This window comes from Drosophila willistoni, chromosome 3R (assembly GCF_018902025.1).
Source record: "Drosophila willistoni isolate 14030-0811.24 chromosome 3R, UCI_dwil_1.1, whole genome shotgun sequence".
NCBI classification, from domain to species: domain Eukaryota; kingdom Metazoa; phylum Arthropoda; class Insecta; order Diptera; family Drosophilidae; genus Drosophila; species Drosophila willistoni.
The window spans coordinates 25,582,532-25,605,109 of NC_061086.1; the positions used below are offsets into that span (position 1 = coordinate 25,582,532).

The 22,578-nt window shown below is 43.5% G+C and overlaps 2 protein-coding genes across 2 annotated transcripts; both read right to left on the reverse strand.

The window, feature by feature from the left end:
• Nucleotides 1–1,958: 1,958 nt before the first annotated feature.
• LOC124462131 lies at nucleotides 1,959–10,887 on the reverse strand. The gene is made up of 2 exons (XM_047013681.1): nucleotides 10,661–10,887; nucleotides 1,959–2,932 (listed from the first exon to the last, which is right to left on the reverse strand). The coding sequence occupies exon 2, from the start codon at nucleotides 2,896–2,898 to the stop codon at nucleotides 2,032–2,034; it is 867 nt and encodes a 288-aa protein (XP_046869637.1). The 5' UTR covers nucleotides 2,899–2,932; nucleotides 10,661–10,887; the 3' UTR covers nucleotides 1,959–2,031.
• Nucleotides 10,888–16,213: 5,326 nt separating this feature from the next.
• LOC6647059 lies at nucleotides 16,214–19,789 on the reverse strand. Its single transcript, XM_023178703.2, has 4 exons — nucleotides 19,466–19,789; nucleotides 19,346–19,408; nucleotides 19,118–19,280; nucleotides 16,214–19,037 (listed from the first exon to the last, which is right to left on the reverse strand). Exons 1-4 carry the CDS (start codon nucleotides 19,534–19,536, stop codon nucleotides 16,539–16,541), a joined length of 2,796 nt encoding a protein of 931 aa, XP_023034471.1. The 5' UTR covers nucleotides 19,537–19,789; the 3' UTR covers nucleotides 16,214–16,538.
• Between the last annotated feature and the right edge of the window lie 2,789 nt (nucleotides 19,790–22,578).

Sequence of the window (22,578 nt, forward strand, 5' to 3'; positions counted from 1 at the left end):
ATTGAGAAATAAATAGAAGCCAGTTAGAAGGCACAGCAAGTCACGGCAAATGCCATAAACATTTTCTTATCGTCCGCTATAGTTGGCCAAATTGTCTGAGTCAACCAACAGAGTCAGAAGCAGCAGCAGCAGCAGTAGCAGCATTTGAACCAAACTGAAAGTTGTAGGAAATATCAATTGTCGTGAACTGGAAGCGGCTGTTGGTTGTGTACTTAGTTTGTCAGTGGGTTCGCAATGCGGTTAGCGGTTGCTCGTTGGTGGTTTCTTTGGCTTGCTGACTTGTTGGCAAGATTTTGCAGGCAAGAGCATTGGTATTGCCGTTGCTATCAATGTATAATCAATGCTTTCAAATAACTTTACGAATGGCAAGGCTTTTGTTTTGTACAAATCAACTGAAGTAGGAATTGAGAAAGAGGGAATTGTCGATGGTAATGGCATTGCCTAAGCCAGAGATACAGCGAGAGAGTGAGAGAGAGAGTGCGAACAGGCCTGGGTCCTGAAGTTGAATAGACGTGGGTGTATCGGTGTGTTTGTGTGGGTGTGTGGGTGTGTGGTATCCTCAAGGCACACAAAAGGGATTTCAATAATACGCGCACAATCTGTGCTGAAAGCTTAAACAATAAAAGTGAAAATTCCGCACAATCCTGCAGATACAGGGATAAGAATATTATCAATACATGAGAAGGAGGCCCTCTAGCTAGAAAGGGAGCTCTGAAGTCATTGAGCTTGAACTTAGGCATAGGTGTTTGTTGGATACATCGAACTAATCGTGACAGTCACGCTCACAACTCTAACTAAAGTCATATACACTTGCGGTTGTCAGTAGCAGGAGTTCAGTTCTGTCCTGCTAGACAGGATAGGACACGACACACACAATACACTGTGTGTATCTTTTACCATGTTGCCAACAAAAGATAATTCAGATTAGCTACGAAACGAGCACTAGAGACCATCCTAGACCGAGACCAAGAACTCTTTGCCCTCAAGTTGAGTTGAGACAAAAAGCACTTGTCTTTGATTTTAATGAATAAGAGCAGAGTAGGATGGAAACAATGCGATATGTGGAGGATGAGAGAGTGAGGGTGAGCGACGAAAAAGGGAGAGCTGGCCAGGTGGGCACCCACACACACACACACACACACATTGTCATATCCATGTAAATGTGAATATGAATCGATGAAACTCAATTCTTCTCTCATTTGACATTCCTCAATTGGTAGCAGCATCAGCATCATTCAGCAATGGGATTCCTTTTTGTATCATCTGTTTCTGGCATCGAAATGTCCCACTCAAGCACAAGATGAGTTTGCTTCTCAATCTGGTTAACCTTTCTGGCCTGGGGCTTATTAGGCAAATTAGTTTTTGCCTGATTGCAAATTGTATGCCATTCCTTCAGTTGCACAGTTTCTGTCATGGAACGTAAATTTAATATCATGTTATAGCTTCATGTTGCTGCCAGTAAGTTGATTCTTGTTATTGTTCTCGTTATTACTAGTTACTAGTACTAATACTAATACTACTACTAGTGGACGTCACACTAGCTGATTTATGTTTATGTCCCTGGCAAATATTTGCGACACTTCAAAAGCATTATGATGATTATTAGCATTGTTTGCCATCGTAGTAAAACTGTCATACGTGTCCGGATGGCTGTTGCTCCTCCTCACCCATCACCCCTCATATCTCGCCCCATTCGCCCTGTATTCGTAGGGGGGTTGAATTTCCTAAGTAGGCAGCTAAATGAATTTTTTCCTTAAAATGTCTTCCTTCAAGAAATTGGGCACTGCAGCAATCTCACTTCAATGTTCTTTTTTATTCACTTGTAAGTTTGACACTAAAAACTAGCTTAATTAAGAGCAGGGCACCAAGCCCCGCTTGGAGCGAAGTGTGGGGAGTTCTTTCGTGGGGAGAGCGATGGGCACCATCGGGAGAGCGGCGCGAGGTGAAAGCTTCCGCCTCCTTTAACCCTTGTGTTGCCCGGTTGGGCATAAACATGCTCCCCCCCTTGCAGGAGTGCAAGACCCAGGCAGTTTAATGGCACGCTCCGGACAGGGTCCAGCCAAAAACTGTGCGCATCGCAATCGGCCGCCCGCCAACCCCAGGTAGACTCCCTTCTAGCATGACCTCCGTGATCACATCCGCGCCCAGGACCAGAGACACTGACGACGGTCGGTAGAACGTCTCATCCGCCAGGACGATGCCCTCAAACTTTTTGGCGATCTGTGGGTCCACCGGAGCGCTTGGAGTGCGGCAGCACAAGCCATCGACCACCTTCAGGATCGCCTCCAATCGCCATCCTTCACTGATTGGGGACCGGATCACTGCTGCCACCGCTTTCTCTGCCCCTATATTGACGGCTGTCAACTTGAAGGCCGTGGCCAATGACGTCGCCATCGACGATACCGCAGAACAAGGGTCCACCAGGGCCTTCACGTCGAAGGTTTTTCCCTCCGTCTCAATGCGCACCATCGCCGTGGGCATCAGATGCGGATTGCGGTGCTGCAGCAGTGTGGTCAAGGTCAGTTTCGGATCGGAGGCTGGCGTTGGCGCGACCCTTCGTCTGGAGGACTCGGGGGTGACTCGGCGTACGACGGAGCTTGGAGTGCGTCGACGTGGCTGTTCATGGAAGTGAAGCAGCGTGTGGTGATCCTCCTCACAGATTCGGCACTTATCACCGCTTAAGCAGCTTCCTCCGGAATGTTGGTGGGCCAGGCAATTGGCGCAGTACTTATTCGCCAGCACTGCCCTCATCCTCTTCTCCACGTTCAGCCGCAGGAAGCGACGGCATCGCTTCAGAGGATGGATTCCGCGACAGACTCGGCAACGGAAGGACTCAGTTCCTCGCGAACATCTGCGCTCCTCTTTCGATGCCTGTACTGAACGCGGTCTCGGAGCCATGGAAACGGGATCTAGGTTGACGAATATCAGGAAGCTGCCGGGACAAATAATGAAGAAAGCGGATTAATGTAGGACGATAAAACACATATTACTACTGGCAGCTCGGCCCTTCTTCCTTGGGAGGAAGGACCAAGTGCTGGACGCTACTGTAGTTTTACGTAATGGGTTTGAATTCTTTCTTCTGGAGGAAGAAAGATCAACTTTGCGACGGGACGCTTCACAATACCGCGAGCGGTAAGCAGTTCGACGACGCGGACATTGCCGTCACTGCCAGGGTGTGTCTGGTGGATTCGCCCGAGACGCCATTCATTAAATGGAAGATTGTCGTCTTTGAGTACCACCAGATCGCCCACTTCAAGATTTTTAGAAGGGAATCGCCACTTATTGCGCTTATGTAGCTCCTTCAGATACTCGTCTTTCCATCGGGTGCAGAAATGCTGACTCACGGCCTTCAGACGCTGCCACCGGTTAATGATAGACGGTACCTGATCCTTGATTTCAGGTTCCGTCACGGATAGCAATGGACCGCCAACTAGGAAATGGCCTGGGGTCAAAGCTAAAGAGTCGGTGGGGTCTTCAGACATAGGAGAAATCGGCCGCGAGTTCAAACACGCCTCTACCTTAGCCAGCAGCGTAGAGAACTCTTCAAAAGTATACCTTTGGTTGGAAGTGGCCTTGTAGAACAGAGTTTTAAAACTCTTAACTCCAGCCTCCCACAACCCTCCCATGTGTGGTGCCCCGGGAGGGATGAAATGCCAGGACAGATTCTGATGGCTGTAGTGGGATAATATTTTCTGCTGGGTAGAATTTAGGAAATCTTTTTCAAGCACTCTGGATGCACCTACGAAGTTTTTCCCGTTGTCGGACTGCACTTGCTGGGGACACCCTCGCCTCGATACAAAGCGAGCGAATGCTGCCAGAAATGCTTCGGTACTCAAATCCGAAGTTGCCTCAAGGTGAATGGCTTTGGTGGAAAAGCAAACAAAGACACACACATATCCCTTTGATATGCGGCAAGCGCGGCCGGTGAAACTCTTGATGTCGAAAGGACCTGCAAAATCTATACCGGTGGTCGTGAAAGGACGTGCGAAAGTAGTTCGCTGGGCCGGAAGGGTGCCCATTAGCTGTGATTGCAGCCTTCTTTTATAAATCACACAGACTTTGCATGAATTGACCACCGATTTTACTAGATTCCGCAGTCTTGGAATCCAGTATCTCTGTCGGATGAGACGGACTACCAGTTGGCTGCCCCCATGGAGAGAGATCTGATGCGTGAAAAGCACCAACAGCCGGGACAACGGACTTACTACTGGCAACAGAATGGGGTTACGCTCATCGTAACTAAGGGCCGCTGCTTGTTGCACGCGCCCACATGCTCGGATCACACCTGATGCGTCAATGAAAGGATTCAAATTGAGAATGGTGCTAGACGTGGGCAGAGATTTCTTCTGCTGTAGACACCGATGTTCCGTCGGAAAGTAATCACGCTGAGTGACTCGGATCAACGCCTGGAGTACTTGATTGATCTCGCTAGAGGTCACCTCCCCGGAGTAATCGTTTGGCAGTTTACGACACCTTCTGCCGAAACGGATCACATATGCTATCACTCGTAAGGCACGTGCCAGATTGGAAAAACGAGATAATATCTCGTTGGCTGGCTTAGCGATCGCGACGTGGACCTTCACTACCCGCTTCTCCAAGGCAGTGTCTAGTGGGAGTGGTGTCGCTCGCTGCCAGGACTCTTGTGGTTCCCGTAGCCATGGTGGGCCGTGCCACCACAAATCCTTGTGTACCAATTCCTGCGCACTCAGGCCGCGGCTAGGGAGATCTGCTGGGTTGTCCTCTGAACGAACGTGATTCCATGGGGCGTCATTTGTTGCCGTCACAATCTTTGCTACCCGATTTGCGACAAACGTTGTCCATGTGCAGGGTGGCTTATTTAACCACGACAGTACGACGGTGGAATCTGACCAATAAAAAGCCTCCGCATTATCAACTGGAAGTTGCGGAAGAACTGCAGCTGCCAGTTCCGCTAAAAGTGTAGCTCCGCATAATTCAAGGCGGGGCAATGAAACCGTTTTAACCGGGGCGACTCTAGATTTCGCTGCAAGAAGGCAGCATGATATGCCTTGGTCATTGCTAACGCGCACGTAAATTGCGGCACCATAAGCCCGCTGTGACGCATCGCAAAAACAATGGAATTGGATGTCGGAATTTGGGTCATGAAGAACCCATCGTGGAATTCGGATCTGGTCAAGGAAGGAGTAGCTCTTTGTAAAATCCTGCCACCTGTGATGGAGTTCACTGGGCAATTGATCATCCCACCCTAGCTCTTGTAACCAGAGCTCTTGCATAAACACCTTGGCTTGAATCACAAAGGGAGCCAGCCAGCCAGCGGGATCGAATAGCTTGGCGATCTGCCCGAGGACTTCTCGCTTAGTATAAGCTGACTTGACATCTTGGGGTGAGATGACAAAATAAAACTCATCCGTAGTCGCTTTCCATCGGATTCCCAGTGTTTTCGCTGTGCTGGCCTCTTCGATGTCGAGGAAATCAGCATTCAGTAAATGACTCTTTGGAATACAACTGAGCACGCTCTTCACATTCGATGTCCACTTGCGCAAGGGAAAGCCAGCTGAACCAAGAGCGTCTTGAAGTTCATTGACCATTGCGATTGCCGTTGTTTCATTATGAGCCCCTGCCAGGACATCATCGACATACATATAGGACTTGATAATATCGCTAGCCAAAGGAAATTTGGATTGTACATCACTTGCGAGTTGCTGAAGTACTCGGATGGCTAAGAACGGAGCACAGTTAATGCCAAACGTGACGGTATTCAGCTCGTAATCACCAAGTTGCCCCTCTTTATTTCGGAACAGGATCCTCTGAAATGGCGTGTGGATTGGATCGACCATAATTTGGCGGTACATTTTTGTGATGTCGGCATTGAAAACTACTCGGAAAAAACGCCACTTGAGAATCTGAGTAGTGAGATCGGACTGAAGTACCGGACCAGGGTAAAGTATGTCGTTGAGACTTACTCCGTTGGTGGACTTGCTAGAGGCGTTAAAAACTACCCGTACCTTTGTTGTGGTGCTGTCGGGCTTGAAAACCGCATGGTGTGGCAAATAAAAATTGTTATTAGTGCCGTCAAATGGAACCTGACGCATGTGGCCCAAGTCCAAATATTCTTGGATGACGGCGTCATACTCAGTTTTTGCCGGAATATTTTTAAGGAGTCGGCTTTCGTTTTTTAGGAACTGAGCCAATGCCCCTGGTCTGGAATGACCAAGGTTGATGTTGGTTGGATCTCGAAACGGAAGTGAGACCGTATATCTCCCCGCAACATCTCTTCTTGTGGTCTTCTGGAAATTGACCTCGCAAACAGAGTCAGAATCTTCTACCGGTTTGCCCGGTAGATCCTCCACCTCCCAAAACCTTGTGAGAAGAGTTTCAAGTCCCTCCTCTCTGCTAACTGCGACCCTCGTGGTGAACGCGGCACATGAACTGACGGGGACCCCTTGCAACGGGCCTGAAATGACCCAACCGAATCTCGTCTCTTGAGCCATTAAAGATCCGCACACTTCGGTCTGGATGCCGGAAAGAGTCACCGCTGGTATTACATCAATGCCAAGGAGTAGATCGATCTTTGCCTTTAATCTGAAGGAGGGGTCGGCTAGAGGAATATTGGGCATTCCTTCCAGTGTGGCTTGGGCTATCGTACATGACGGCAAATCATCAGCAACTTGGGACAAGACAAACGCTTCTATCTCGATCTGGACTGGAGGTCCATGCGATGACCGAATGCTTATGTGACAGACCTTCAAGGTTCTATTGACCTTTCCGTTAATGCCTGTCACTTCGGCCCTGACAGTTTGGAATGGTAACTTCATGAGTCGGAACATTCTTTCGGATATGAAATTGGCTTCAGAAGCCGGGTCTAATAGCGCCCGTGAAGCATAAGTAGTGCCCTTGTGCCAAAGGTCCACGATCGCTGTACCTAGCAACTTATCTCGTGAGGACCTTGCCTCAGAGGTAAAGTAAGTCCGGACAATATTGTGCGAACTGGGCTGAGCTGGGACCGACGTTGGATTATTCTCCGGTCGGGCGTCCTTGTGCAAGAGCGTATTGTGACGCCCCTTGCACGTGAAGCAATTGTGCTGACTCGGACAATCTTTTACTTGATGTCCTCTTGCGAAACAGTTCAGACAAAGGGACTTTTTCTTTATGTATGCCACCCTCTCTGGCACCGTCATCTGAAGGAAGCGGGGACATCGACGCACCGGGTGATTCTCCTTCATACAGAGATCACAGGATTTTGGTTTGGTGGTCACCTTGGCTTCAAATGTATTAGCCTTTCGGGTGGCTGGAATCGGATTTCGTGGAGGTTTCGATGTGGGAACCGAAATAGCCATTGCAGTTGTATTTTCCACCGCTTCGAGCGTACGGAACCGCTCAGTGAGGAAATCGTCCATCATTTGCCACTCTGGAATGGCAGTCTTGTCTCCCAGAGATTGCTCCCATAATGAAAGGGTATTCTTTGGCAATTTGATGGAACAGAAAAATACGAACATGCCTCCCCAAGTGGTTACTGGCAGGCCACAGTGCTCAAAAGCGCGAATGGATGCCTGCAGAGCATTCTGATGATCCTGTAATGCTTTTCCGGACTCATGGGAAATTTGAGGCAGGTCAAGAAGTGCTCGGAATTGGCTGTTCACGATAAGTCGCTTATTTTCGAAACGCTGTTTAAGTGCATTCCATGCCGTTTCAAAACCATCATTTGTAAGCGGGAATTTTGCTACAATGAGGTTGGCTTCACCCCTCGTTTTCGCTAGGAGATGGTACAGCTTTTCAACAGGGGAAATTCGCGAATCGCTTATGTAGATGGCTGTAAACAAGTCACGGAACGTGGGCCATTTTAAATAATCTCCCGTAAAGACTTCTGTGTCAATGGGTGGCAATCGACAGCCTCGTTCTGCTGGTGCAGAGGTAGGCGCATGACGGTTCGGAGGAGTCGGAGCAGACCTTTCATGGATAAGCTCGTTTAATCGAGCCGTGCATCGCTCGTAAACTTGATAGCATTTGTCATATTTAGCTTGGATGGCTAAATCTTCAGAGTTATCGTCTTTACCATCTATGAGTGCCTCGCATTTCTCATATTCCTGCTCGACCTTCTCCCACAACGCTTGAACTCGATCACGACGGACTTGGAGCGTAAATACGCTGACCTCGGACAGTGACGTGACGTGGTTGTCGACTTCAAACTGACTTAGTTTATCGCAAATGGAACCAAACTTCTTCAAAGCCATGGTGGAAGCAGCTAAAACCCTTTTGGTCTCGGACCGAGTGACTCTTGGGGCGGTTACCAAAATCTGTGGAAGTGGTACCAATGATTTGACCTCTTTTTGGCTTGCTCGTCGTGGCTCTGACGTGGCTTGCTGAAAGGTCGTGCTCGATGGTGCGGACTTGAGAGTTAGTGGACTAGAGAGGGTCTGAAATGCTCGGGAAGGAGGAGTAGTAGGGCTGGTACTCCTCTGGCGCTGACCTGGAGCAGCAATTGAGGATTTGCTCGGGGCTGCAGTGTTCTCAGCTGCTTTCTCGTCTTTTGACGGGCTCGTGCTCATAACCCCAGAGAGTGGCGGTTATAAAGTGGTGAGCTGGCTTGGCACGGCTTGAAAATTAGCCAAAAAGACGAACTGGAACGTTTGGGAAAAACTGGAACACTACCAAACCACTTGAAGAACGGCTTTGAAACGCCTTGAAATAGATTGAAAAAAAAAAAACCAGAAAACGAGCTGGTACGTTTGGAATGACTTGGAACACTGCCAAAAAACCCTAGGAACGGCTTGGAACACCTTGGAATTCAAATATAACTACAAAGATGCGACTTGGAGCGGGTGGAAACACTTTGGAATTGAAATCGAACCAAAGATAAGACTTGAAACGCTTGGAAACACTTTGTAATTGGAATCTAACTCCAAAGATACGACTTGGAACGTGTGGGAATACTTTGGAATTGCAATATAACTCCAAAGATGCGACTTGGAACGTGTGGGAATACTTTGGAATTGCAATAGAACCAAAGATACGACTTGAAACGCTTGGAAACACTTTGGAATTGGAATCTAACTCCAAAGATACGACTTGGAACACGTGGGAATACTTTGGAATTGAAATATAACTCCAAAAAATACGACTTGGAACACGTGGGAATATTTTGGACTTGAAATGTAACTCCAAAAATACGACTTGGAATACGTGGGAATACTTTGGAATTGAAATAGAACTCCAAAAATACGACTTGGAACACGTGGGAATATTTTGGAATTGAAATATAACTCCAAAAAATACGACTTGGAACGCGTGGGAATAGAATAAACAAAAACGCGGAACACAAATTTTTACCAATTAAATATTATTCGATTTTTTTCCTCAACGTGACCCTTCAACCTATATACCCCACAAAGTGCCTGCCAACCTAGGGTATACAGCACAGCTACTTTTGGTCGTTTGCTTTGTGCCGGTCTTTGGCACATGAGCTTGCAGCTGTGCTGGTATACTGCAGTTAAGCGGTACTTATGTATGCTCGTATGTATGTATGTATATAGGCTGCAAGGGATAGCGGGATTTGTTCGCGGTGGTGGAAAAATATATTTGTGTGCGAAAAAATTAGAAATTTTGTGGAATGTATGTATGTATGGATATGTATATGGGAATCAATATGTAAAATTTTATGTATGGAAAAAATATGTATATGTATATGGATATGAATATATATATGTAAAATTTTATGTATGGAAAAATATGTATATATATGTATGTGTATGGATATGTATATATATATGTAAAATTTTATGTATGGAAAAATATGTATATGTATGTATGTGTATGGATATGTAAAATGTTGGAGTATATATATATGTATTTAAAAATTTCTTTTTCTCTTTTTTCTTTTTTTTTTTTAAATATGAAAATATGGAATGGCGATATGCAGAGGTGTGAATGGATCGGATTTCTTTATATAAATTAATGTTTTTTTTTTTTTTTTTTTAATATGATTTCTTTTGCTGTGTCTAACCGATATGCCCCCAACTTTATAGGGTGTCTGGTCACCAGAAATGTCTAAGTGTGGCTTTTATATGTGAGAGGGTGGTTCACTTTCGTTTTTTTTTTTTTTTTTAAAAATCTTTATTATTTGTATTGAAAATTTTCTTCTCTTCGTTGAAAACCACCTTTCACTGCGCGCACACTTTTCCCAGGAGTGGACTGTATTTGCACAAAACCTTTATTTTTGGATTTAATGTAGCACTGGATATGTTTGTAATTTTTGTCACATTCACACACTCTGCTTGCATATACATATATATATCTTATATGTAGGAGATCACTTTTTTCGTAGGTTTGATTCACTGCATACATACATATGTGTTAATATTTTTTTGAAATTGCGAAAAAATATATATTGGAAATAGGCAAATAAAATATGGCGCCTTATATACTTGGCCTATATATGCCAAAGTGCGAGGAAAAAACTTGAAGTGGGCGAACCAATATGGCGCCTTATGTACTGGACACATATATATGTATGAAAATTTGGGGACCAAAATTTTCTCTCCTTTGAGGAGGAAAAATTTGCGCGAAAGTAATTTTTACTTGGATTAGGAGAATCAATGGCAACAATTATATGTATGTGAGTATGGGTACGGATGCTGGAGGCATGTACATGTACTCATATACCTATAATTTGCAAAAAAATTACTTAGCTTGAAATATGGATGAAATTCCACCGATGCTAGTGGTTCGAGAGGATCTTAGTATCCGGCTCGAAGGACCAAATGTATTCGTAGGGGGGTTGAATTTCCTAAGTAGGCAGCTAAATGAATTTTTTCCTTAAAATGTCTTCCTTCAAGAAATTGGGCACTGCAGCAATCTCACTTCAATGTTCTTTTTTATTCACTTGTAAGTTTGACACTAAAAACTAGCTTAATTAAGAGCAGGGCACCAAGCCCCGCTTGGAGCGAAGTGTGGGGAGTTCTTTCGTGGGGAGAGCGATGGGCACCATCGGGAGAGCGGCGCGAGGTGAAAGCTTCCGCCTCCTTTAACCCTTGTGTTGCCCGGTTGGGCATAAACACGCCCTTTCCTCTTACTGATGTTACAGTTGCCTGCCAACATACTAGCTATAACATATTTGCCAGTCAAACAATAAAAAACATATTATTATCCATGTTAGCCAACTATCCTAATACCCTGTACATATTCCGTCCGAGAATGTGAACAATAGTAAACAATTTCAATACTTTCTGACATTTTAGTTTTGGATATAGAATTTCAACAATTTCCCTAAAAATAAGTACAAAAAACCTTTAAAATCATCGTTTAAATTCTTATCGACTTTGTCTGTTTGTTTGCTGAGTTCTTTGTCTTTTGTTATAATCTTTTTCCTAAAAAAGAAATGAAATAAAGAAGAAATTAAGATCTAACCAGATTGTTGCGAACATTTATACTATAATAGTTGCTTGTCTTTGAAAAAAATGAGTGAAATGAGGGAAATTTCTCTCTTAAATTAGCCTGTTTGAATATGTATACCCTTTCGTTCTTTTTTGTGCACGGTATTCTGAGTGTAAAAACGAACTGGCAACTCAAACTGTAACTGTAATGTAACAGTAACGGACAAACGTGGAACGTGACCGACGTGATGTTTATGTGAAAACAGCAAACCCAAACGCATACCCAATCCCTAATTCCAGTCCCAACATCAGCATTAGCATTAGCCTCAGAAATGGCATACGCATTAGCATTGGCAGTCAAATATCATCAGCATAATTTGCACCAAAGAGATTTCCCTTAAAAAATGAGAAGAAGAAGAAGTCGAAGAAGGGGAATCAAATTGACTAATAGAGAAAACTAAGCAATAAGCAAAAGTTTAAAATTGTTCAATAAGAGAAACGCAATTGTCATTCGCATAAATCCCATTGGAATTCATATGCATATCGGTAACAGAAGTCTAGAGAGCGGGAAATAGCAGCCATCCAGACGTAGACGACGACTACGACGACAACTACGTGACAATGCCAAGCCGAAGGAGCAAAAGTTTTAACCTACTTTAACATACAGAGAGCAAGAGATAAAGAGATACGGAGGGGGCAGGAAGAAAGGAGAGAAGACTATGCCGCGCCCATATGTTGCCACTACAACGCTGCCATTCTCAATGTAAATATTTAAACAATAATAAGTTGACGGAAAAACGCTGGGAAAACTCTCTTGTGCGGCGGTAGTGCGCCAGCAAAATGACGCCAAAGTTTTGTTATCTTTTCACCATGAAAATGGCATGAAATTGGACGAGAAGAATGGGAATGGCAGCTACTGAAATAGGAATGAGATTGACGCTGAAGTTGAAGCTGAATTGGTGGGGGCTGTAGTTGAGTTGAAAGCATTGCACGTGCACTAATCCTGCGAGACAGGTAAACACACACACACACACCCACACCCAGCCACACACCCACACACACCAACCCACATGAACACCAAACAACCGGAGATAGGATAAAAAAAAAAACTTTTTTGTGGGCGAAACTGAAGTTACTCAGCGTATCGCATTTCATGTTTTCAATTAGCGTTAATGTCAATGCAACCAACGAACAATGAACTGGAGCCGAAACTCACAATCAGCTCAACTCAACCCAAAGTGGGATTCATGAATGACAATAGTGACAGGAAGCGCCATCCTATTTGGCCAATGAACTCGCTCCACGTCGATTGGCAAATAAAGGATTGTTTCTACGAAGCAACAACGAAAAGTATCAACATGGCAAATAGAATAAATATTGAAACTGATATTAACTTACCTTTCGTAGGCGAAGGATTGAGCCAATTAAATTACCAATGAAATGAAAATTAAGCAAAAATACTCTACTAGAAATAGTTTAAAGATCAACCTGGCTCAAAACGTTATATCAGTTCAGTTATCTATGTATTTGAATCCTTTTAATCTATTCACTGAGCACAGATTCGATAAGGAATAATCTTATTCTTTAGACTGTTGAAAGGTAAAAAGTTTATGGCGAATAATAATATCTAATTTATTTATTAAGCTCATAAAGATGTACCTCACAGATTAGACCTCAACTCTAAGACCTTTTGGCTATCTGATAGAACATACATATGTTAGATAATCGAGCAAAAGAATGCTCGACCCTTTTTTTTGTATAAATATTGTGGGCCACAATGTTTTTGTTTTTGTTGTATTTTATTTATACAATAACTGCTCCATAAATATTAACAGAATCTAGCCGAACCACGTTTTGCTCCCCACCAATTGGTATTGTTCCTGTTACCCTTGCACTTTCACACATCTCGACTGGAGTTTCGCCAGAAAGAAAGAAAGAAAGAAAGAAAGTCATTTGCATAAACGTCAATCATACGACATGTGTGGCACGTTGCTTGTTTCTGCTTCAGTGGGGCAGGCAACCAAGCAAACGGATACCAGTACTTCAGCTTATGTTTGCCCCATCCACAACACACACACACACACACACACAGTCGCACACACATACTTTTGTAACTAAGCGAGGGTTTCTATCCTATCCCAAGATAAATATATATAGTATATGATGTACATATGTTCAATGGCAACACAAATTTCGCTACTCGATTTGCGTTTTATTTCAAAATTGAATTTCAGCACTGATTATATTTTTCCTTTCTTCTTTTTTTTTTTGCTTGTTTGGGAATGCTTAAGGGCTGGCTCGTTGTTTACTTTCGCAATCCCGCCCTCCCTTCGCCTCCCTATTTACCAGGGGTGCATAAATAAGCGCCACTCAATTATGCACACTGTTCGGGAATGAAGGAGGAGCCGGGAAGGGGGCGTGACGGAGCTATAATCCTTTATCCTTGTACCTTTGCGACGTGTCGATTTGATTTGCTTTGCAATTTATTTTGGAATTATGCTGACAAGGACACTCACACACACACACACACTCAAACACACGCACACACACACACACACTTACCCGTTCTGGGCTATATTCTTGGTATATAGAGTAATATTGCCATTGACAAGCATCTGATTTTTTATGCTTTTTTTTTTGGTCGTTGTCGTTTCCATAAGCTTTATGTTTATGCTAATATCCTTCGATACACAGAGTCTGATATTTCTCCTCCTTTAAGCGCTCTCTCACTCCCTCTCTTTCTCTCTCTCTTTATCCTATCGCCTACTTTTCATCGATTCGGCGTCAAGTGTTTGAGATTAAATTTCAAAAATTACATTTTGATTTTTGCTGTAAATTGAGCTTACAATTAGCCGACTGAGATATGATGGCTGAGAGACGGAATCAAATGGTATGGAATGTGCCTTGATCCTCATTAGCGGGAATTTAAAACCTTTTTTTTTCTCTTTACTTTGGCTCATTTCAAACGACAAACTGTTTCTTGGGGTGAAAATGGAGAAAATTTGTTTGTCTGAGAGCCATTTTGTATGTAGGGGCCATTTGCCTTTGAGGTTTCTGTGTTACATTTAATTGGAAATTTCTGTCGACAAAAGTTTCACGTTCTATCTACCCCGAACAGCAGCCAACCCCACCCCAATACACTTCCCCCAAATTCCCCTTTGCTTTTCTTTGTATTTTCAACTCATTAAAAAGTGCAGAAATGAAAAAAACTAAAGCGAGCATGATGGACCCAAAAGTGGACAATTTGCCAGCAATTACTGGTCAATATCCAACTGAGTTGTCTCTTTTTTTTTGTTTTTGGTTTATTTGGTTATAAATATTTAATGCTCAGACCACAAAAATTGATTGACACTCGCCGCGGGGACATTTCGACAGGTCAATTAAATGATTTCATTACACTTTGTAATGCATAAAAAAAAAGATTGATACCAACAACAAAAATCAAATAGGTACCTACATATGTATATATAAATTATGAAAGTGGTTAGTGTAAAAACTTACACAATGTTTAATTAAACTGCAAACTGATACCAGAAGGTATATACATATATATATATATAAACATATATGTCGATATAATTGCAGTTGTCAATTCTAGACCATATAGTCGTAATCATTTTTTGGAATCACAGGGAAGTTTAGCTTTTGTTTGGGAATTTCTTTGGCTTTTGTTAACGTAAAATGTTTTGGATTTAATTATTGAAGGCTTCAAATTCAATTACATTTAGTATTTATATTTATCTATTTAACCAACTGAAACATCTGACTGCACAAATGTATCAAATATTTGCAAATTATCTTCTTGACGCATTTTCAATTGATTGTTTTTAGCCACATGTATCTGTGATGATCCCTATTTAAATTACACAAAGAAATAAACTAAATAATGGCAAAAAAACTATATATTTTCTATGAGTAGTAAACAAAAAAGTTGTATTCTATAATGAACTTTGATGCTCTGACTCTGACTCTGTTGATGGCCATGATGAGCCTGTAATGAAATACGCTGCGTGTGTGTGTGTGTGAGTGTGTGTGTGGAAAAGGTTGGACTCTGACACAATGAACGTACTTCGATGCGTACTCAAATTGATGGAAAAATGTCAGCAACAGTTGCCTCGCACATCGTCGTTAATCGAAAATGAAAATATAAATGCATTCAGCGCTTTAACTCAGAATCAAATTAAAATTACGAAAACATCACGCCCAAACACAACAATATACATATATATATATGTATAACTATATAAGTGTGTGCGTATAAGGTTTTTTTTTTGCATTGTTTTTCTACTGGCATAATTTCAATTAAGTTGGCAAGCAACTCAGTCGCATGCATTCGCTTGTTTGTTAACCAGGTCGAGATGGGACTGAACATCTTTTGCTGCCCCGCCGCACATAATTAGTGTCATTGCTGGCAAGAGCGAGCCACCTCGTGGTGGGCCGAGTAAAAGCCATAGTTATTCGCGGAGAGACAATTGCACTTTTGACAAATTGCGGGCTGACAGTCACAGCAGCAGCAGCAGCATCAACAGTCGCTGATCTTATTATTCAGGTAGTAAAAAAGTCAATATGTTATTGTGGTCGTTGTTGTTGAATGCGCAAGAGAAATTGTGTATACGCACTGTTGAACAATTTCATTATATGTATGTAGTTAATTTACATTTTTATTAATTTAAACTTGAGTAACATTGACAAATCGCAAATGGACAAATGAAAAGCAGAAGTCCTGAATATTTTTCTCTAGTGATTAGTTTTCTTTTTGCTTAATTTACAGAATTTTTATTTGAAAATCTTTAAATTTGTTATTTATTAGAATTTAAACAATTAACTGAATACAGAAATCAAAAATAATTAAATTAATCAACCACAAAATGCGCGTTCAATCACCTCATCCTGAAGAGAATGAGAAAAAGTTGAAATAGTCTTCCTTTTTTATTTATTTAGAGTTTCCAATAAGCGGGAAAGTTTTCATTTACTTCGTTTTACTCCACGACACAAGAAAGAGAGCAAAAGCGAAGGAGAGAAAGAGAGAGAGAGAGAGAGAAATGCAATGGCAATAAATTGAAAGCGGTCACTTTGAATGGAAATGCTCGATTGGTTGCTCCATTGGTTAACCCAAATGGCAGCAAATTAGAGCTTGAAATTCTCCTTTTCCTTCTTTTCCTGTGTGTTTTTTGTTGTGATCAACTTGTTCTAATTCTTCGCCTCGCTGCCTGTTGAGAAATCGAAATCACTCTCGCTGCCAGCACCCGTTCCACCAGCAGCAGTAACTCCTGCTCCTCCTTCCATGACAGGAGTTGATGCAGAAGCGGGAGCTTGAACTGGAGCCGGCTGAGATGGAGCTGCTCCCGTTGCTGCCGATGCTGATGGTGATGCTGATGATGATGGAGTCACAGCAACCGGCGGCGCTGGTTTCGCGCTTGAGCTATCATCCGTTTCGCTGCTGTCAACAAAATTAACGCGCTTCTTCTTCTTTAGCTGCTGCTGCGCATCATTAGTCGGCACTTGTTTGTCTGTCGACGAGAGTATCGATGTGGGTTTGACAGGCGGTTTGGAGGCGGCAACTGGAGGACTACTAACAGTCGCCTCATTGCTGTTGGTGGGGGTGGCGATGGCTGGAGGTGTTGTTGTTGCTGGTGGTTGGCTTGACTCCATCTCAGTTTGTAGTTGGTTGTTTGTGTTTTCAGTCATAGGATAGCCTTCCTGTTGCTCACCGAGTAATTGTTGTTGCTGTTGCTGCTGCTGTTGCTGTTCAGCATAAGCATTGTAGTCATAATTCGCAACATTCGCATCGTATTCCTGGCCAGCATAGCTGCCATCCGCCGCATATGGCCCAGCATTGGGATCGGCTATATATTGGCCAGTTGCCTCATCGTATATGTAGCCCGGATAGGCATTGGGATCATAGCCGGCAGCGGCATACTGGTCTGTCTCATAGTTACCATAATCAATATTCGAGTATTCTTGCGCGGACACTGAGGCCTCTGAGGCGGCAGTTTCAGCTGCTACCGATGCGGCAGCATTGCCTTCCGCTCCATACTGTTGATAGTCTGTGGGATTTCCGATTTCACTGTAAAGCGGCTCGACAGTTGCCCCAGCAGCAGCAGCAGCAGGAGTAGGAACAGCTTCAACAGCAGGCTGTTGGTTCGAATCGATGCTGGCATAAATTGGTTCCATTGGTTCGCTATAACCGGCCGTTTCATATTGCCCATAATCGAGGGGTTCAGCCAGTCCAGCCACCGCAGTATCAGCAGCATTTCTCTCCCTCTCCCTCTCTCCTTTCTCTGACGTCCGCTTGTTGGTCACCAAATTTTCCAATAATCCCTGCGTGGGTGGCGGATGCGTTGCCGCTGCTGCTGTCAAACGTTCACCGTAAATGGCATTTTCAATATTCTCAATCGACAGACGAGCCTCTGGTTTTAACTCGTCCATGAGGCCACCACCACCACCACCAGCAGAGGGTGGCGACAATTGATTACCTCTAGCTAGCTGCTCATCAACCGCAGCCGCTGCCATCTCTAAAGCCGCTCGACTGGCTTTTACTTCCTCAAGCAAATCGTTGCTGATGCCAAGTTCGGTAGGTCTTGTCGTACCCATACCCATTCCCATTCCCATGCCCGTTCCCATTCCCGTACGCACGTTTAGTTCACGTTTATCTTCGGTTGGCTCATCGATTTTCATCTCACTAAAGTATGCTTGAAAATTGTTCGACTGCGGCTGCTGTTGCTGATGCTGTTGGCCTGGTCCTAGTCCTGCTGGCTGCTCATTATGGCCAACGACATTTGGTGATTTTTCATGCTCGACTTTAGTCACGCGTGAATTTGTCCAGGCAGCTTGCTGTTGTTGTTGGTTGTGTTCCTCGAGTCGATCGGAGTGTGGTGGCATTTGCGGTTGCCCAGAACCAGGGCCAAAGCTAGAACCAGGACCAGGAGTAAAGCCAGTCGCAGGCGGCAACTCAGTCAGGGTTAGCGTGGGCGACGACGTCTTTGGCAATTTATCAAATGTCAACGAGGATGTGGCCAGAGTTGAGGATGTGCTGCTCAGTTGCCGCACACCTTTGTCTCTGCCTGTATCCGAGGAGGAGGCGGTTGTTGTTGGTGTTGCTACTGTAGTTGGGAGTGGCTCAGGCCGATAATCACCTGTCAGCGCTTCAGATGCTGCTTCCATATTGAAGCGTGTTGCCATTCGGTCGGGCAAATCGGCATTCTCATTATCAAAGGCGCGCAATGTGGCGCGCAGATCAAACAAGTTGGAAGTGGCCAATGGGACTCCACCATAAAGCTCAGGATAATATATGGGCTGGGTTGCCTGCATAGAAGAATGATGCGGATGAAGATGAGGAGGAGGAGCAGCAGCAGCGGCAGCGGTAGCCGGAGCAGGAGCAGATGGCATGACAGTTGTAGTTGGTGTGGCAAACTGTGGTGTTAACACCGCCTGTTGAGGCTGGCCAAATGGCATGGCGGCAAATGTCCATGGCTGTCCAGTTACTCCACCTGCAGTTGTCGCCTGTCCAGCATTGGCCTGCGGTTGCAATATCACAGGAATCGTCGCCATATTCCCCCCACCGACGCCAACGCCAACGCCCATGCCAACACCAGCAGCTGCCACAACACCTGGAGGCACCTGTGTGTGCTGTATGCAACGCAATGTTTGATTCTGTACCAATTTCGCAAAGTACATTTGATATTGCAGCTGGAGGATGAAACGATACGATTGAGAGTCAGAGTGAGATAGTGTCAGAGGCGTCAATCCTTTCTCTTGGTCCCACTCACCTTCATCATTTTAAGCCGTTCACTACGCTGTGACATGATGGCCGTTTGTTCATCGACACGTTCCAGCATTTGGACTAACTTTCTGTTCCTCTCATTACGTTTGCTCTGCTCATCGAGAAATTCTTGATACTTTTGACGGTTCCGCTGACGCACAGATTTATCACTGAAATATATCCCAATCGGAATCGAAAATAACTTCGAGGAGAGTGATGCGAGGCCTGTACTTACAGTTCGTGACGCTTTTGTAGAACTTTGTCCAGTTTGTGCTCCAATTGCTGGCGATTGTCCTCACTGTCAAGTCATTTGATTATATAATAAGTTTAAATAATTCCTGTTTGGTTTTCTCACCTGCGTTGCAATTTCTCCTGCAGCAGTTCAACCTGCAATTTGTAATTCTCCAATTCGGCCTGTGGAAACATCGTTTCGATCGCAGAGCTAAGTGCGTTTCCTTTCGAAGTCCTCGCTCAACTGGCTGCACTTTATTTTTGGGGTGTATCTGACTATTGACACAATTCCGCGAGGGTTGTACCACCGTGTTGAGTGTGTGTCTGTTCTATTTTTGTAGTTACTATTATTTGAATAGCCGCATTAAGTCTCAGGGTGTCTTGATGTGTGTGTGTATGAGTGTGTATGTGTGTGGCATTTGTTTATTGAGTCGCGTTGTTATGGTTACCCTGTATTATGTCTTGATTGTTGTTCTTTTATATAGTTGTTTTTCTTACTGGGTTTTGATGGCTGGTTGGCTGGTTGCTTGGCATTGGCCAGGGGCTGATATTGATTTTACCAAGTTAGTTGGTTCTTTTTTTTTCCTTGTTTTGTTTTTTTTGGTTCTCTCTCAATGCGACACGCATTGACTGTGGGCCAAGCACGCCAGCAACAGCCACAGCAACGACAACTAACTTTCGATTTTTCGCCTCATGAATTTCGTATGCTGTTGTCCAGGGCACTAATTACACGCCCCACAAGTAGGTCAGTTACTGCTGCAAAAGGGGTGGGGGGAGGCAAGAGTGCGGGGGAAGTGGGGTGAGTTTTTAACTTTTAGCTACATAACAAAACCAAAAAATGAACGAAAAAACGTGAAGAGTCGCTCGTTGCTGAGGCTGACCAGAGCATTTATCATGCATTGCACGAGATTTGCCTGCACGAGCGACCGCAGCTTCTCGAGGGTCGTCGCAACGTAACTCCGCCCGCACTAGGACGAGTGAAAACACATGTTGTTGCCGCACTCACACACACACACACACACACACAAATGAATTTGTTCAGCCAAGCGTGCGGCACCTGAATGTGAATTAATGGTAGCAGCGTCTATCACTCGCCCAGCCGCAGACAAGAGCAACAACATACTGACATATTCACACAGTTCACCACATAGCCAGTTGCCAACGTTGCCATCACTGCCAGTGACTGACCCTACCGCCGGACCCCCTGAACGGCCCACCAACCGACCGGAGCCTGTTCCCAGGATCCCTGCCACGTCCTGCTTGACTTGGCTCCGCTTGGCATATGCCGTCGTTGTCACGGTGTCGTGGTTGCGGCTCGCAATATACAATTTTTGGGTTATTTACATGAGAGCAAGGACTCACGAAAAAAAGGAAGCGAAAATAACAAAAACAGGAATAAAAAAAAAAACCGGGGGATGCAAACGGTTCGCCAGAAATATAAGTGCGGTCAGTTATCAGAGCAAAAAGTGTTTTCTACATGCAAGAAACATAAAAAGAGAAGCAAAAGCACAGGGATGGAGGGCTCAGGTCATTTAATAACCTCATCTCATATGTAAAGTTGTAATCCCTTCAATATCCGTCAAAACAATAGCTCTGGGAAAACTATTTCAATTGAACTGAGTGAAAATCTATCAACGCAAAGTTGTTGCAGGTTTAAAGCGTTATATTATTTACATATTTTTTGTATGATTCATAGAGTTTAACTGAAATTAAAGCCCATAATTAAATGCAATTAGTTCTTAGTATTGAGTGGCGTTTACTGAAATTAAAATTTGAAGTTTTCTATTTGGCGGTTAACAGTGAGGCATATGTGTCAGCTATGGCGATTTAGAGGTTTCTAGCTACTGCCGATCTAGCGGCATTGTCTAACACGATCAGAGCTAGTTTCGACAGTCTGGCAATGCTTTTGTTTTATTTACACGTTCAGCATGTAAAAGTGTTAAAAATATAATTAGAAATTGGAAAAGTCACAAACACATTAATTTTAGGCTATAAGTAATAAAAAATATAGGTATTTGCACTTCAATCGCAAGTCCGCCAGTTACATTGTTTAGGCAAATGGCAGGATTTCAATGTTTTGATATCATTTTAAAGTTTGTTAAATCGCGACTAAAAATACATACATACATACATATGTATGTACATATGTATGTATATGTACATATGTACATTTACATTGGCCAAATTAAAGCTTTGAAAAACCAGAGAATCGGATCAGAAATGTTTTAATAAAGATTTACAAATTTCTCCGACTTTGTGAACTTGAACTGTACTTTGACACTTCCAAATTTGGTTTGCGATCATTTTTTTCTGGCTGACACTAGAGCAATGGATTATATTAATTTGTGTATATTTTGTATTTAAAGCCTTTGGATACTCTTTAATTATTTGTTATATAAGTTATCAGGAATTGCTAATAATGTGTTCCTTTTTTCGTTAAGGTGTCCTTTGTCTTCGAAAGTTTGGCCTTATCTTATTTAACTTCATTTAAATCTTAAAAAAGAAGATTCAGTGGTAATTAAAATGATTTCTCAAGAAATAAAATAGGTTTATTGATAAAAAGATAGAGATAATATATGACGTTCTAATTATCCTTGTCGATAGACAACCGAGTCAGCTGTCACTCCTGGATAAGAGAAAATTGAATGTGAAGTTACATGCCATCTATGTATGTGTATATAGTAGTTCAGTTCCAAGCCATCCATCAGTTAACGGTCGCGCCATGTTGCACTCTGGCAAAACGCCTGTTAAAACTACTAAAAAATGCATATTGGCAAAGGAATATGCCGCTGACATGGTACAAATAAAATGGAAAGGTTGTCTCATGCCTCAGCGGGCATCGTCCAAAATGGTGATACGACTGATTGATTTTATATACACCTAGACACACACACACACACACCCACACACTTGGATGCATGCATATATGTATGTATGTGAAGCTAAAGCTTGTTTCAGTGATATGGCAAATTTTTTTTGCGGGTTGCCGCGATGGTTTCACAATTTCTTTTGGCTGTTTTGTTCACTCTCACTCTCTCGTTCTCTCCCCTACTGCCCCTCTGTGTGTGTTTTGTGGCATTGACAGCCAATATTTGCATATTTATTATTTAGAGGAAGCAATTTCCAAGGCAAGGCCTTGACGCTATTAATAGCAGAAAAGTTTTGCGTGCCAGTCAAAATGAATATTAGTCGAGTGCGCTCGATTTCCATATCGTTTGCCAGCCAAAACTATAAATG